This window comes from Haliotis rubra, unplaced genomic scaffold (genome assembly GCF_003918875.1).
Source record: "Haliotis rubra isolate DU_JTF1 unplaced genomic scaffold, ASM391887v1 Scf117, whole genome shotgun sequence".
Taxonomy (NCBI): Eukaryota; Metazoa; Mollusca; class Gastropoda; order Lepetellida; family Haliotidae; genus Haliotis; species Haliotis rubra.
Window position 1 is genome coordinate 393752 of NW_025765081.1, and position 15419 is coordinate 409170.

A 15419-nucleotide genomic window follows, 5' to 3' on the forward strand; every position below is an offset into this window, starting at 1 on the left:
ACAACAAACACACTTGTTCATGACCAGGGTTTTTATTGTAATTAATTGTTTTTTTAGACATCCGATTCCTGTAGGCCAAGTGATATGGCTGGATAACCCTGCTGCCATTACTCTGACCTCAATATTGAATATGTACTCAGGTTGTTGGTATATATAATTCTATATGGCACAGTATTCTGGTGAATATTTCAATGAGAAGGACATGTGTGCCTATCGTTTAGCCTATTGTAGGCTGATTTATTATAAACAATAAACAAGAATATGTTTTGTTTGCGCTCAGTTGATGTTATTTGTTGCTATATATAGTCTCCCTGTTGATACAAGGGCGGGAATAGTCGTGGGTGTCCCATGCTTGTCATGAGAGCCAAGGAAAATTAAGATCATATAGATCATAAGGATCACATAGATTATATGGATCATATTGATCATATTGATCACATAGATCAAATAGATCATATAAATCACCGATGACATACATCATATATTCTGTATCAAGTCTGTACCAGGGTACTGTGTGTCCCGCGAAGGATACATGTGGAGGGTTCATGGTGTATGCTGTCGGTCACATCAGGGATATGATGATCCCAACACAGTGGATATGGTAATGAAACTCTACAACATAGTTCAGTATACCGCTACAGTTTCAACAATGTATAGGGGCAATGGGTTAGCCTGATCGTTACAGCTCGTCACACTGAAGACCCGGGTTCGATTCCCCACATGGATACAATTTTCGAAGCCCATTTCTGGTGTCCTCCGCTGCGATATTTCTGGAATATTGCTAAAAGCGGTGTAAAACCATACTCACTCACTCGCCCACTCAAGTACCTATTTCACTGTATACTATAGCTAAGTCAGTAGAAGCACAATTACATCGGCAGTATAAAATAGAAAAGCAATTGGTCTTTTGAACTGGGGTGGCATTGGCACCACACACCCAGGGGTGCAGTTACCATTAAAAAAAAGCCTGGGCTTCTTTTTATTCGTGAGTGCGACGTTTCGATACAGATTCTTGTACCGTTGTCAAGCATAATGGAACATGAAGAAGGGGGAAGTGTATATATACTGGATGTAACAATGTAACAAAGAAAACAACATAATTAACATAATTGGCTAGGCAGAAAGCTGATGAAACCAGAGAGTAGACAAAGGACAGGCGTGGAAGCCAATGATGTACAAATAATAATGAGATGTTTATACAGTAGATTGGGCTTGGTGGATGAGTGCATCATAAGCGGATGGAATGAAGTATCCTTGGTCTCTGTTGATGGTGGGCTTTTGGCGTTTGATGTGGATGGCTTCGGTCTACTCTCTGGCTTCATCAGCCTGTCCTTTGTCTACTCTCTGGCTTCATCAGCTTTCTGCCTAGCCAAATATGTTAATTGTTTTCCTTCTAATTCTTGCCAAAATGCCTCAGATATTATCTGAACATAAGGCTTTGCAACCTATCGGGCTTACACAAGAAAAAATTGGCTTGCTACGCGCCTGTCCACACCCCAACAACTTTCGAAGCACGATAAAATCATTTCCGTCATCTGCAAATGTATATGAGAAAAATATAGGTTTATGTATTTATGAGAGTCGTGAATAATTAGGTACATCACCAGTTCGTTTGTTTCTAGTGCTGTGATCCTGAACACTGACTGGAAGCAAAAAGTGCAGCGGCCTTCGAGACAAAAAGTATGAGTGAGTGAGTGACTATACGCCGCACTCAGCAATATTCCAGCTATATGGCGGCGGTCTGTAAATAATCGAGTCTGGACTAAACAATCCAGTGACCAACAGCGTTAGGATCGATCTACACAATTGGGATACGATGACATGTGTCAACCAAGTCAGCAAGCCTGACCACCTGACCCTGTTAGTTGCCTCTTACGACAAGCATGGCTTACTGAAGATCAATTCTTACCCGGATCTTCACGAGTACAAACAGTATGACTTCGAAGCGGAAAGTTCACTATAAATCCTTCATGATGTCATGATGTTAATATGGTACTATGTTTCTTATTTACACACATTATTTACCACATTGGCGGATCCAGGGCGGGGTGTGTGTGGGGTGGGGTGGGGGGGGGGGGTTGTTCGACCCCTCCCCCTCCCCTTTTGAAAAAATGACTACAGACCACATTGAAGTTAATGTTTTGCATTGGTGGAGCCAAGAGGGAGAGGGGGTTCGAACAAAAGAAACAACCCCACCCCAATTTTGAAAATTCCTGGATTTAAAACAACTTTAAACTGTTCGAAGTGACAAATATTGGAATTGTTGAATTTGATTGGATCGGATTGCAAAATGAATCATGTATGGATGTGAACACAATGTCCCCGAGTTCTGGCCGGGAGCTGTTGCGGGCCTTGTCTTCAATGAGCAGGTTTATCTAAATACAGGGCGTTTCTGGAGCATATATGAGCGGTACTGTAACCGTCCTAACTACATCCTCCATTGACTCAAAAGAGAAAATTGAAAAGATGGGGTACAGAAGGATAGTCTTTCAGTCGTGATCACTTGACACACACATACGCGCACGCGCACGCACACACATCATTTTAGATTGCTTGTGATGAACTCTCAGAGAGGGACAGTGAAATGCCTCTCACGATGTCTCAGTGATGGAGGCTGTATATCTGTCTTGGTGAACAGAACCACGGGACGCTGCTCGGGACTGAAGCTCACCCCCCACACAGCGCCGGGACAGACGGAAACATATGACGCCATGTATACGTCTACGTGTAAAAGTACGTAAACGTTATTTTCTCGTCTTGTCTCGATACGTGTATACAACATTGGATTACTGAAAGACCTCCATTGGCTACTTACAGTTCTTCTGACTGCTTACAAGAGCTACCATGATCTGGTTCCATCTTACCTGCAAGAACTGCTGCACACATACTCTCCATCTAGATCTCTTCGATCTCAGCACAAACGTTTCTTTACAGTTCCAAAGTATAAGTCACATTTGGTTAAAGAACTTTCGCCTACGCTGCCTTAACCTTATGGAATGAGCTGCCTACAATGCTCAAATTAGGGATGAAACCGTGCCTTCCTTCAAATATAATCTAAAGACTTGTCCGAGCAGCGCACAGAGCAAACTACTGTTTTTAACAGATGTGCTATAAAAATGCACATATTATTATTATCATAATACTTATCTTTGTTTTTCACACACATTGATATTGTTCATATTTGCCACGCAAGTTAAATATTGATCTCTGTCAAATTAGACAACATCATTTTGTGTTGTATAATTGTGTAAAAAAAACTGTTTTAAAAACCTGTTTAAAACGGCTCTGAGCCCCACGCAATTCCTTTCCTCTGTCGTGGCTGATAAAAAATACCTATAATTAAATACTACAAATCTGTAGGAGTGTTTTATACTTGTTAATTGTCAAGGCTATATATGAGATAAATGCGACCGTAACTCTGTTCTCAAAAGAAACACCGAGTCTGTACATTACCATTCATGAACCTGTTAAAAATAATGCTGAACACTTCACAGAAGGAACTGTGTTACCAGTTGTCACTCACATACACGTATTTCCTGCCTGGATTATCAAGACTATTCTACACACGTGATTCTTAAATGATCAACAAACTCGCTTGCATACTTTCGTTTAGCGACTCGAATGACAAAGCGCTACTTATGGCCGATCAATCAAATTGCTCCCAAGTGGGTTACAAGAACAACGGTGACGTCAAACACTTGAAGCAAATATGTTGTGTATTTATCGCAATAGAATTCAGATACAAAACACTGGATAATAGATCAACCAATGTTTCCGATAAAGGTAGAAATACTTCCTGGTCAAGTCAATTTCTCGTGGCCCCAGCCGTTTATTGCTGAAAGCGCCAAAACTCACACACTCCATTTTTAGATTTCTGATCTTTGGGATCCAAGGAGATTCTTGGGGAAAACAAAGGTCCCCAGTATCCCGAGCTTTTTGGTATGAACCTGGGAATGAGGATTGGTTAGAACTGGTGGCCTAGTTGTGTGTAAACAGAATAATAATGTGTCCATATATAGCGCCAAACTCCACAGCAGGCATGCTCATTGCTCTAACAATGATAGCACAGCACATTATTACCCCTGATAACCCAAGCTGCGCTAGAAGGTTATAGTCACATGGCCTATCCCACCGGGTACCCATTTTCTGCTGGGTGAAAAGAGGCAAGTTTGAACAAACTCACTTGCCTAAGGTTAGGCCACATGTATCATATGTGCGTTGTTGTGGGGACAGGACTGAAGTCCTGGAAACTCTGAGGAGTCAAGCTGCCAAACACAGTCACTGATCCAAGCACTCTCAACGTTGTTTAATTTCACCTGATTTGTGACCTGAGCTCTATGCACAGAACCTCACACACCCACAATAATGATCATTGCTTGTTAATCACTGTCAACGCTGTTGTCAACGCTGTTCTTTCTGTTGTCAGGAAACTGTAGTAACTTAGTGGGCGTGACCGAAATTATCATTTATGGAAACATACAAGCATCGCATGGTTAGCCAATCAAATGTCAAGGAAGCACTAGTTCGTTGCATAGTTACTTCCTGGTCAGCAGCCCGTGTATCACAATAACAAAGGTCTTAATACAATTCTATACAATCCTGATCTTTTCCTGCCCATAGACCATAAATACACAACCTCAAAAGCTAGGGTGGTTTTCCTGTCTACCATCCCGTGGGTTGTGGGAATGAGCAGAGAATGATGACTGCTGGAGCTAGAGCGTCTACCCTCATCTGTTGTGCGCTGTCGTTCTACCTTGTCGGGGGTAAGAGACGTTTTACTGTTAATCTTGCTTTTGCTCGTTGTCATCCGGGTGTAGTGATTTATTCACAATACATTTCTTGGCTATGGTAAATAAATCGGGTCGAGATTTGGGAAGGGAAGGAGGTTAGGTATTGGAGTGTTCCTGCTAGATGTGGTGGTGGGGTATTCCTGCTAGATGAGATCGTGTTTTGTTGTTCTTGCTAGTTGAGGTTTTGAGCTGTTCCTGCTAGTTGAGGTTGTGGGCTGTTCCTGCTAGTTGAGGTTGTGAGCTGTTCCTGCTAGTTGAGGTTGTGGACAGTTCCTGCTAGTTGAGGTTGTGGACAGTTCCTGCTAGATGTGACTGCGGAACGTAGGTGTTATCGTTTTATCCTGTTTATTGTGTCTGTACAGGCAAATAGTTCGGGGTGGTTCCTTGGGACCGTTATGGAATCGGTGTGCCTCAGAGGCTATTTGAAACGTTTTCAGCATTAATTTTACTCATATCCGCAGCAAGAAATATAATGATAATATATTGTTCAAGTATTTTGACTTGTTTAATATGCTCACGTACATTAGTTTAAATAAAAAAAAAAAAAAGTTTAAATTCATTAAGGTACAGACTATTTGATGACCTCTCCAAGCCCAGACTTCCATATTCAAGCTGTATCTGGGAGTCAGAGAGGCACCTACTCCATCAACTACCCCGGTCAACCTTCACCGGAGTATTCATTACCTCCATGGTCATCCCACTCCATCTACGTCGATACCAGCATGGCTGTGGTGTCAGGAACGGAGAACAAATCCTTCACCGTCAGTGTCACCGACAGCACCGCCATGAAGGTGTACGGCCGAGATGCCTACACCCCGCTCCCCATTCCGGCTTTAGGACAACACTATGTATTCTCTAGTTGTCATGGTTTCGTCAATACCACTACAGTATTGATATTAGCTACACACAGATACAACACAACGGTTGATATTACCTTTAAAGTGCAGACCAATATCACCGTCAGCGGTTTGACTTATAACAATGAAGAAATGCTACGTCTGAACTTGAGTGAATATCAGACTTTTACACTGAACAGTGATGCTGACCTCACAGGTACGCGGATCATCTCGGAATATCCAATAGCTGTTTATGCAGGTACGAGGACCAATGGGATCATATCCACTTACGACCAGCTTTTACCTGTGAAACATCTCGGTCAAGATTACGTCATTCCTCAAAGTGAAAATTCGAATAAAAACACTGTGATATTCACAAGCGTGTTTAACGGAACCAGTATTAACGTCAACGGAGGCCTTTCTCTGTCGTTTACAGGGTCATTTTCCCTCGGGGGATTCTATTCGGATGGCGCAATGATTGTCAATGCTTCCAAGCCAGTTCTTTTGACATTATGTAGGGGAGGCGAAGTATCTTTGAGAGGGTTTTGTGTCGTTCCGCCATTGTCACTTCTACCCCGGGGAACGTATTTACCCCTGGAAGGAGACTCCTTGAAGGTCGTAGCAGAGGGCAAGACAAGTGACGTTTTAGCGACTGCACCTACAGGTACGGTGTCAGTTCAATGGAGAATGGTTCAGAATTCGAATTACAGTATTGGCACATTGAATACATCTTTCATACCGTCCTCCTCGTTCTCCATCACGTCCATGGATGGATTGGCCGTGTATGTCTTCTCTGACGCCCGTCTGTATACCGGGGGATATCATTTCCCTTTTGAAGATGCATCTTTAACATCGTCAGCATCATCACTGGTTGACACATCGTCGTCGATCTCCGACACAGACACAGCAACGACGATCTCCTCCGCAGACACAGCAACGACGATCTCCTCCACAGACACAGCAACGTCGATCTCTTCCGCAGACACAACAACGCTGATCTTCACAGACACAACAACGCCGATCTCCTCCACAGACACAACAACACCGATCTCCTCCACAGACACAACAACGCCGATCTCCTCCACAGACATATCACAGAAATTGCTGACGTCATCGTCAAAAGGTAAAATGATCTCCAATCAAAACAATCAGAGATACGAGCATACATACACAATTGATGGCGCCTTAAATGGTTAACTTACAAAATCAGCCGTTTCGTAAGTAGATTTATATACCGTATACTTACACATATTTTGATAAAATTAATAATAATACAATTCTTGAAGCAATAAGAAAAGTTTCATCTGCAAATATAAAACAAGGCCCTCGGGTCATAATCTTCTAAAGCATTGTTTATCTGGTTGCACGTCGTATGTGAAGATATTTATGCAAAAATGTCTATAGTTTGAAAAGGATTACATATCAGTAAACTTGCCATTATTACCGGACGAGGATGAAATGGTGAGCGAATGAAGCTGATGTTACCTTGATGTGTTATAAGTGTGTCTGACTGTGGGTGTGTATCTGCGTACGTGCGTGCGTGCGTGCGTGCGGTACTCGCGAATGCACATGCGGCTCCATGCTACGTCACACCACCTATCAGTAACGGTCACAGCACGATTATCCTTCTAATTCTATGCTTTTAGCACATGCATGCTTCACACATGGATTCGTTATCAATGAATTCGTCTACAAGCGACGATAATTTGCTGTTTATCATATAAGTAAGACTCATTTTTGCTGCATTTCACATGATATGTTTGCTTATATACTGAACATCACTGAAAACGCACCACTTACAAAAGTTCAGATTACTAAAAGCACGTGTAAGGAATTGATATTTTTTAGTGGATAATAACAGATGGACGACTGACAAAAGCAGCAACACAGAAAAGACGCTCATTCATTTCATTGTTCCACAGTCAGAAAGGATCAAACACACCTGGGGTCAAATCGAAAAGTCAATATCGCGTGTGACCGCCATTTCCATTGACACATGAAGTGCAACGTCTCCTCATTGAGTCAATAAGCGTCCGAATAGAGTTCTTGAGGATGGCATTCCACTTCTGCAGTAGTGCAGCCTCAAGTTCCCGGATGTTTCGCATCTGTTGTCGCCGCGAAAGACTTTGACCATTTTCGTCCCACGAATGCTCAATGGGGGATACACCTGGCCACTGTGCTGGCCAAAGAATAACCTGGATGTGTTGCTGGGCCAGATACTGCATGGGAAGTCTAGTTGTGTGTGCCCGTGCGTTGTCCTGTTGAAAAGTATGGACATCTTGGTGGTGATTGAAGAATGATACGACGTGATTCTGAAGAATCTGGTCACGGTAACAAAGGGCATTAACTCTCCCTTGACAGACATGAAGGGCAGTTCTGTGATTGTAACTTATTGCACCCCAGACCATGACACTCTCACCACCCTACGGTCTGTCTGAACCACACACCGATAAGCATAACGTTCACCACGTCTACGCCAAACACGTAATCGGCCGTCGGCATTACGTAGGTGAAGACGTGACTCGTCAGTGACTACCACACCATGCCATTGTTGTAAACTTTACTGAACATGCCTGTTTGCCAATTGCATACGCTCATTACGGTGTCTGTCAGTAAGAATTGGTCCAACGTAAGGACGTCGAGCATGGAGCCCTGTAGCGTGTAGACAGCGTCGGATGGTGTCAGCGCTGATGACCCCACGTCGACCTTGAACTAGTGCAGCAGTCCTAGCAGTCGGCAGTGTTTGATCACGGATATGGTCAAGGTCAATATGGCGATCCTGACGGGAGGTCGTGACACGTTGTTGCCAAGGTCGTTGAAGGTCACGGGTGCTGCCTGTCTGCAGATGTCGTCTATGAAGCCCAACGATGGTGGAGTGGCCAATTCCAAGTTGTCGAGCAATATCCCTGCTGCTGGTGCCAACCTGAATCATGCCTAGTGCACGTTCTCTTCCGTGAGGTGTTAACCTCGGCATCTCTGTCCTCGTTTCACAATCGTTAGTGAAACAATGAGGATCGTTTCTCATACACCTGCTTTTAATGTCACAGTCAGCATGATTTCAGAATGAAATTCGCGCTTTTTCATGGAGTGGCTGCAGGTTGATGTGTTTTGGAGTAAAGTGTCATACTGTGAACAGGAATTTGTTTCTAAAGCATTTTGTCAACCGACATGCCCTTCGACTTCATGTTAGTTATATTCATTGATCATTGTCCTGCTGAAATCCATCTTGAAGAAAATATGGACAATTTTAGACTGGTGCGTTTTCAACGATGTTCAGTATATTATTATTATTAGTTTTGCATCAGAATAATACCTTTAATAATTTAATTTATTCGTTTGTATATATTTATCTACTCAAGTGTATTTATCCTTCCTTTATTCCTTAATGTATGCCTTCTTATAAATGTGCTTTCCCGTCGACTTCTGTTGTTGTACATACAACTTGCTGTCTTACTGAATGCGGCTTTTCATTTATGGGGATAGTTTGAACTTCATAAAAGATATTTTATAACGTTTACTGATTTTAAAATGAATAGAATCATTTGCTAAATCTGGAAAACACTCACAACAACATTCCTATGTATTATTATCAGCTGTATACATCAAAGCATAGTTCTCAGTCATTTATCTCAAATTTGCTTTTCCTATTTTCCTAACTGCTTAGTATTCCAGGTATTTCTGAAACGTAAGTACGGTGTTTATTTTATTTTCTGACACTATGCTCAGGCAAATCTGAATGTTTACGGTCTTAATTACTGTAACATGTCTTGTTTATAGTTTCTCATAAGGTAATGTCGTATTTTTTGTATTACTGAAGCTTTAATTTATGATATCACTCATGGTCTAAGTAATGATATCACTCAAGGTTGAACATGATATCACTCAATGTTGAACATGATATCACTTAAGGTTTAAGTTATGATATCACTCAAGGTTGAACATGATATCACTCAAGGTTGAACATGATATTACTTAAGGTCTAAGTTATGATATCACTCAAGGTTGAACATGATATCACTCAAGGTTGAACATGATATCACTCAAGGTTGAACATGATATCACTTAAAGTCTAAGTTATGATAGCACTCAAGGTTGAACATGATATCACTTAAGGTCTAAGTTATGATATCACTCAAGGTTGAACATGATATCACTTAAGGTCTAAGTTATGATATCACTCAAGGTTGAACATGATATCACTCAAGGTTGAACATGATATCACTTAAGGTTGAACATGATATAACTCAAGGTCTAAGTTATCACTCAAGGTTGAACATGATATCACTCAAGGTTGAACATGATATCACTCAAGGTTGAAGGATATCAACATTGAACATGATATCACTCAAGGTCTAAGTTGTGATATCACTCAAGGTTGAACATGATATCACTTAAGGTCTAATTTTGAGTTTTACAAATGGTTTGCTACTGGTATCGTTTATTGATGATTTTGAGTTTACTTTCCGTGTAAGTGTTTTCCAGTCAATATTGTTCTGCATATTTTGTTCCTATCAGCAGCTACCTGAAATGAAGAACCAACGATGTAGTTGGTCTGTCTGCAGAGATGACAATAAGACACGCTCGTTTCAAATTGAAAAGCAACCACCACGTATGTTATATGTATGTACACCAGTGTCAACTTTCTATATATGAATATTAAGCAGTTGTGTTTAACCTTATTAGGTTACACCCTGACCTACATCTGCCGAGGGGCGGTGGGGTAGCCTAGACGTTTAAGCATTCGCCCGTCACGCCAAAGATCCGGTTCGATTCCTCACATGGGTACAATGTGTGAAGCCCATTTTGGCGTTCCCCGCCGTGATATTGCAGGTATATTGCTAAAGGCGGAGTAATACTAAACTCACTCCGTCTACTGAATCAATCTGTGGAATCGGTTTGTTTAATCAGTGTATTGAATCAGTATGTTGAATCGGAGTTTTGAATCAAGGGACTACAAATCGCCACAATGTGCTGTGCAGGGTTGTGTCCTCTGACAGATTCCTATGGCCATGGGTTCGAACCCATGATTCGCCGTGATTCTGTTTGTTTTGCTCCGTATCCGCGTTCCCGGGTTTCACAAAACTAAGGCCTGCTTCACTTCCGACTTCGCTCCTACACCAAACTGATACAGTAGTCACATCTAGGAATGATATGAGTGAGTGAGTTTAGTTTTGCGCCCCACTCAGCAATATTCCAACTATATGGTGGCAGTCTGTAAATAATCGAGTCTGGACCAGACAATCCAGGGATCAACAACATGAACATCGATCTGCCCAATTGGGAGCCGATGACATATGTCAACCAATTCAGAGAGCCTGACCACCCGATCCCGTTAGTCGCCTCTTACGACAAGCATGGGTTACTGAAGATCAATTCTAACCCGGATCTGCACGGGTCTCATAAGAGACTAACATAGTCTACAAGTCACTCATTGGATAATAGAATGGCCCTAATTTTTAATCGCATGTTATGTTATATTCCAGGCGGTGAGTGTGGTCTCCAGCTTGAAGACAGGATATCGCAGCCTACTTAATCTGGAGTTTGGTATTCCGAATTTTGGAAGGAAAAACTATAAAACCACCATGATTTCATTCAGCCACAGAAGATTTCTAACTGATATACTGTAATAAAATACAGATGTGTCGAACGGTAATGAGTTGATTTCTCGGTTGTGTAGAAACGAATACCCGATCCAAGCGATATTTTAAAGTTTCATTGTGTGTTTTACCTCTGATAAGTCGAATCGGATATGACGAACTGATTTTATTATTCCGATTCAGAGCAGAATAACCCTTGGCAGCAAACTCAATGTTTACATCATATGCGCAATAGTTTAGAAGGATGACAACCTGTGGTTCTTTAATCCAAGACGGTTTTAATTACTGTCAACTCCGACGACTGCTACGGTCTGATATAAGTCACGAAGGGCCATGATTTGTGAGTTGTTTCCGGAGCAGCGGTAACCGTAGTTCTTGGAACGAGTTACACATTTGCCCAGGCCCTTGGTTTGTACGCATCGCATATATACACGTTAGAAGCTGTCTTCTACGTGTTTGTCAGTTGTGAGGCTGAACGTGTGGTGATAGACGTACCTCGTACTTGACGGAATTATTGTCTGGCAGCCCAAAGACAGTTTAAGTTATAAAGCTGGGTAATACTATTGCTGTGCACACTTGTCGGACATGTGTCAAGCTCGTGAAAATATGATCAGCTGAGCAGAGCATGTCCATGAGAACTGCAGACGGATGCAGATTGTAGGTCGCTCATCTGCCAAAAAGCAGGCAAGGTAGGCAAATGGGACAGAGCCGACAGACGCCGAGAAACCAGAAGAAAGGCAAGCCAGGGACTTAGAGGGACAAACTGACCAGTCAATCCAACCATCTACAGCCTAAAAGTCAGTCTCACTTCGCCCTTTCCCCAGGTAGCCTCTGCCGGACTCGCCCTGCCCCACAAGTTGTACGTTAACCAATCAAGACTAGCATTCTTGTTGTCACTACGCCTCGTGTAGTCTCAAGAGCTCCTGAAGTGTTACAGCTGTTGAACACTGATCTGTTCGATTAAAAATCAATGCCTAGACAACCAATCAATAACTATATAGAACAAACTTTATGGATAACAACTTCTTTTTATTCGTGAGTGCGACGTTTCGATACAGATTCTTGTACCGTTGTCAAGCATAATGGAACATGGAGAGGGGAAGTGTATATATACTGGCTGTAACAATGTAACAAAGAAAACAACATAATTAACATAATTGGCTAGGCAGAAAGCTGATGAAGCCAGAAAGTAGACAGAGAGTTGTTTCTTTGTTACATTGTTACATCCAGTATATATACACTTCCCCTTCTCCATGTTCCATTATGCTTGACAACGGTACAAGAATCTGTATCGAAACGTCGCACTCACGAATAAAAGAAGTTGTTATCTATAAAGTTTGTTCTATATTGTACTTCCCAACTTCTAAAATGCCACTCAAACACACAATCAATAACTGATCTTTAATGCTTACTTTGTCAAACATGGCGTTGTATGATGCAGTATTATTCATCATAAAACAGTGTAAACCAGGATTAAATCTTTTTGTGTAAGTAAAACTGACAGTAGGTGGTGGGTACATCTGCAGTCACTTACAGTAGGTGGTCGGTCCATCTGCAGTCACTGACAGTCCCGCGGACTTTGGGTCCATCTGCAGTCACTAAAAGTCCCGCAGGCTGTGGGTCCATCTGCAGTCACTGAAAGTCCCGCAGCTTGTGGGTCCGTCCGCAGTCACTGTCAGTCCTGCAGCTTGTGGGTCCATCCGCAATTACTGACAGTCCCGCAGGCTGAGGGTCCATCCGCAATCACTGACAGTCCCGCAAAATGAGGGTCCACTCGCCATCGGGCTCAATGAGGTCACCCTTTCTCATGGCCTCCAGCGATGCAAACGAAGCATAACATGTTTTCCCAATATTTACACTAAGCATGAAGGCTCTTGTTTCTGTGTATTCAATCGATCTGCACAGTCCCTCCTTCATCGTTAGGCATCTCCTCTTGCAGTCTTCAGGCCCTGCAACTTGGTAGAATCTGACGTCATTGTTGCCCTTCACACCAAGATCTGGATACACACTAAAGGTAGTGCCAAAGGTTGAACCTGAAAGAGCAAATGACAGGGGTTTAAACACTATTTCAGTGACGTCACGGCGTCAGGGCCACCCATGACAAAACACCAACCTACCAAAGGTCGTACCGATTCACACTTTGACTCATCGCACGAGCATAGATACTGTGAGACAAACCATATGGCGATCGAAAACCAAACACGCAAACAGGCAGATCCTGACGCAATCAAGGGACGCTATTCTGCACTTCTGTATACCCTGATTAATGAGGGAACGACACAATCATTCAGCTAAAAATACGACATACACCTTCAGAATAACTGGATAAAGAATATACTCGATCCAAGTGTGTAACTCGATTGATAGGGAAATTGGGGATCAGCTGGTCTGGCTCGCTGAATTGGTTGTTGCCTGTCATCGAAAATATATTCTGTAGATAAATGCTTTGGGCGTCAATCTGGTAAAGATTCCATTATTTACAGTGAGTGAGTGATTGTTTAGCTTTACGCCGCACACAGCAATATTGCAGCGATATGTCCGCGGTCTGTAAATAATCGAGTCTGGACCAGACAATCCAGTGATCAACAGCATGACCATCGATCTACGCAGTTGGGATACGGTGACATGTGTCAACCAAGTCAGCGAGCCTGACCACTCAATCCCGTTAGTCGCCTCTCACGACAAGCATGGGCTACTGAAGACTAATTCTGACCCGGATCTTCACGGGTCGGCGACAGATGGAATGCATACGTCAAACATGGTAAAAAAATTTTTTTAGTTCGGTCAACTAGTTTACAGCTGGTGTATTTCTTAAAACAACACTAACTCACTGAATAGAATGGACACATAATGACATATTTTAAAAGCTGGGATCACTCACTCACTCACTCACTCATATCCATTTCTGTGAAACGACGCTGCGAACTTGGTAAAATATATTTCACAGTATTGTTTTGTAAAGTCAGTAAACGTATAACAACCACTCACACTGCATACATGCCCCGGCGGACGGTGAGTACAACAAACGTGGACGACAGTAACATTTTCCGCCGTAGCATCCCGACCCCTCCATTAGGCTGTCACAGTCGCTGTCGAGGTAACAGGACCCACCTATGACGCGATGCTTCATTGCTGAAATGGCGAGCATATATAGTCTCTACGTTAAAAGGCGCAAATATTTGTCCAGTAAAAGTCATGTGACCTCACGTACTGATTTGTTTCCCTCAGATATTGGCACCAGCTTATTATTAATACCAATATTATGGTAATAAGTCTGAATATTGTCAATGAGCTGTTGCAATATTCCGTTAACTGAAGTGGGGAAGGTTTAGAGCCCACTTCAAGATCTGTTTGATATATCTGCCAAGTCTTGTAGAAAGATATTGAACGGTTTCCGAGTTGTGCTCCGGAAACGTAGCCCACTCCTCCCTTTGAGACTAAATCTGAATCGTTACCATGCAAACCGGGAAAATAAAATTGAATACCAAAACTCCGCAAATAACAAAGGCACCACTTTGGGATCTGCCTTATATATCTGCCAATATTTAGTGATAGATATTGAGCGATTTTTGAGTGATGCTCTGGGAACGAAATCCACCCCTTGTTGAGACTTAGTCCAAATTGTTTCCATGGAAATCCAGAAAAATGCCAAAATCTGTAAATAGCAAAAGGCACCACTTTAAGTTCTGTTTGATATATATACCTATTTTGTTGAAACATTGAACGGTTTTTAGCTCAGGAAACGAAATGACTACGGACTGACATAAAGACGGACGAGGCGTCGACTTTATACCCCACACTATATGCCAAGGGAATAAAAATCAGCACCATAAATAACGTGACGAAAAAGATATGACGTAAAACACGTCTAGTTTTTACGACAATTTGACAGCACAGTATTATGTCTTCCAATTTGACTAATCAGTATTTGGCATACATGAAGGGCCACCTCCTCGTGGTGGGTGCTGGGTCACGCTAAGCGCCCTTCAACCCCCCGTTGTGGACCCGGGGGGATATTAGGTCCACCAACCCGTTTGCCGTGGGTTGCGCCCCTGTGTCGGTGGAGGAAGGTAGTCTGGTGGTTGAGGGCACTGGTTCCAGGAACAGTGTTCCTTTGCCCAACACACCACTTTGACCCTGACTTCACCTAGACGGGTGGTAGAATGGGCCCGGTTCTACCAATCGGCTGGTCATGT

The 15419-nt window shown here is 42.5% G+C and overlaps 1 protein-coding gene across 1 annotated transcript; it reads right to left on the minus strand.

The window, feature by feature from the left end:
- Positions 1-12890: 12890 nt before the first annotated feature.
- Positions 12891-14345, minus strand: LOC124257267. The gene is made up of 2 exons (XM_046691290.1): positions 14212-14345; positions 12891-13256 (listed from the first exon to the last, which is right to left on the minus strand). The coding sequence occupies exons 1-2, from the start codon at positions 14294-14296 to the stop codon at positions 12967-12969; spliced, it is 375 nt and encodes a 124-aa protein (XP_046547246.1). The 5' UTR covers positions 14297-14345; the 3' UTR covers positions 12891-12966.
- Between the last annotated feature and the right edge of the window lie 1074 nt (positions 14346-15419).

What these genes read in the sequence shown, in the direction of transcription:
- LOC124257267 (XM_046691290.1), bottom strand. Translation starts at nt 14,296, where the DNA reads ATGGAGGGGTCGGGATGCTACGGCGGAAAATGTTACTGTCGTCCACGT. An exon ending in CGCCGGGGCATGTATGCAGT is followed by an intron (nt 13,257 to 14,211) that starts GTGAGTGGTTGT and finishes TTGCTCTTTCAG; the next exon opens with GTTCAACCTTTGGCACTACC.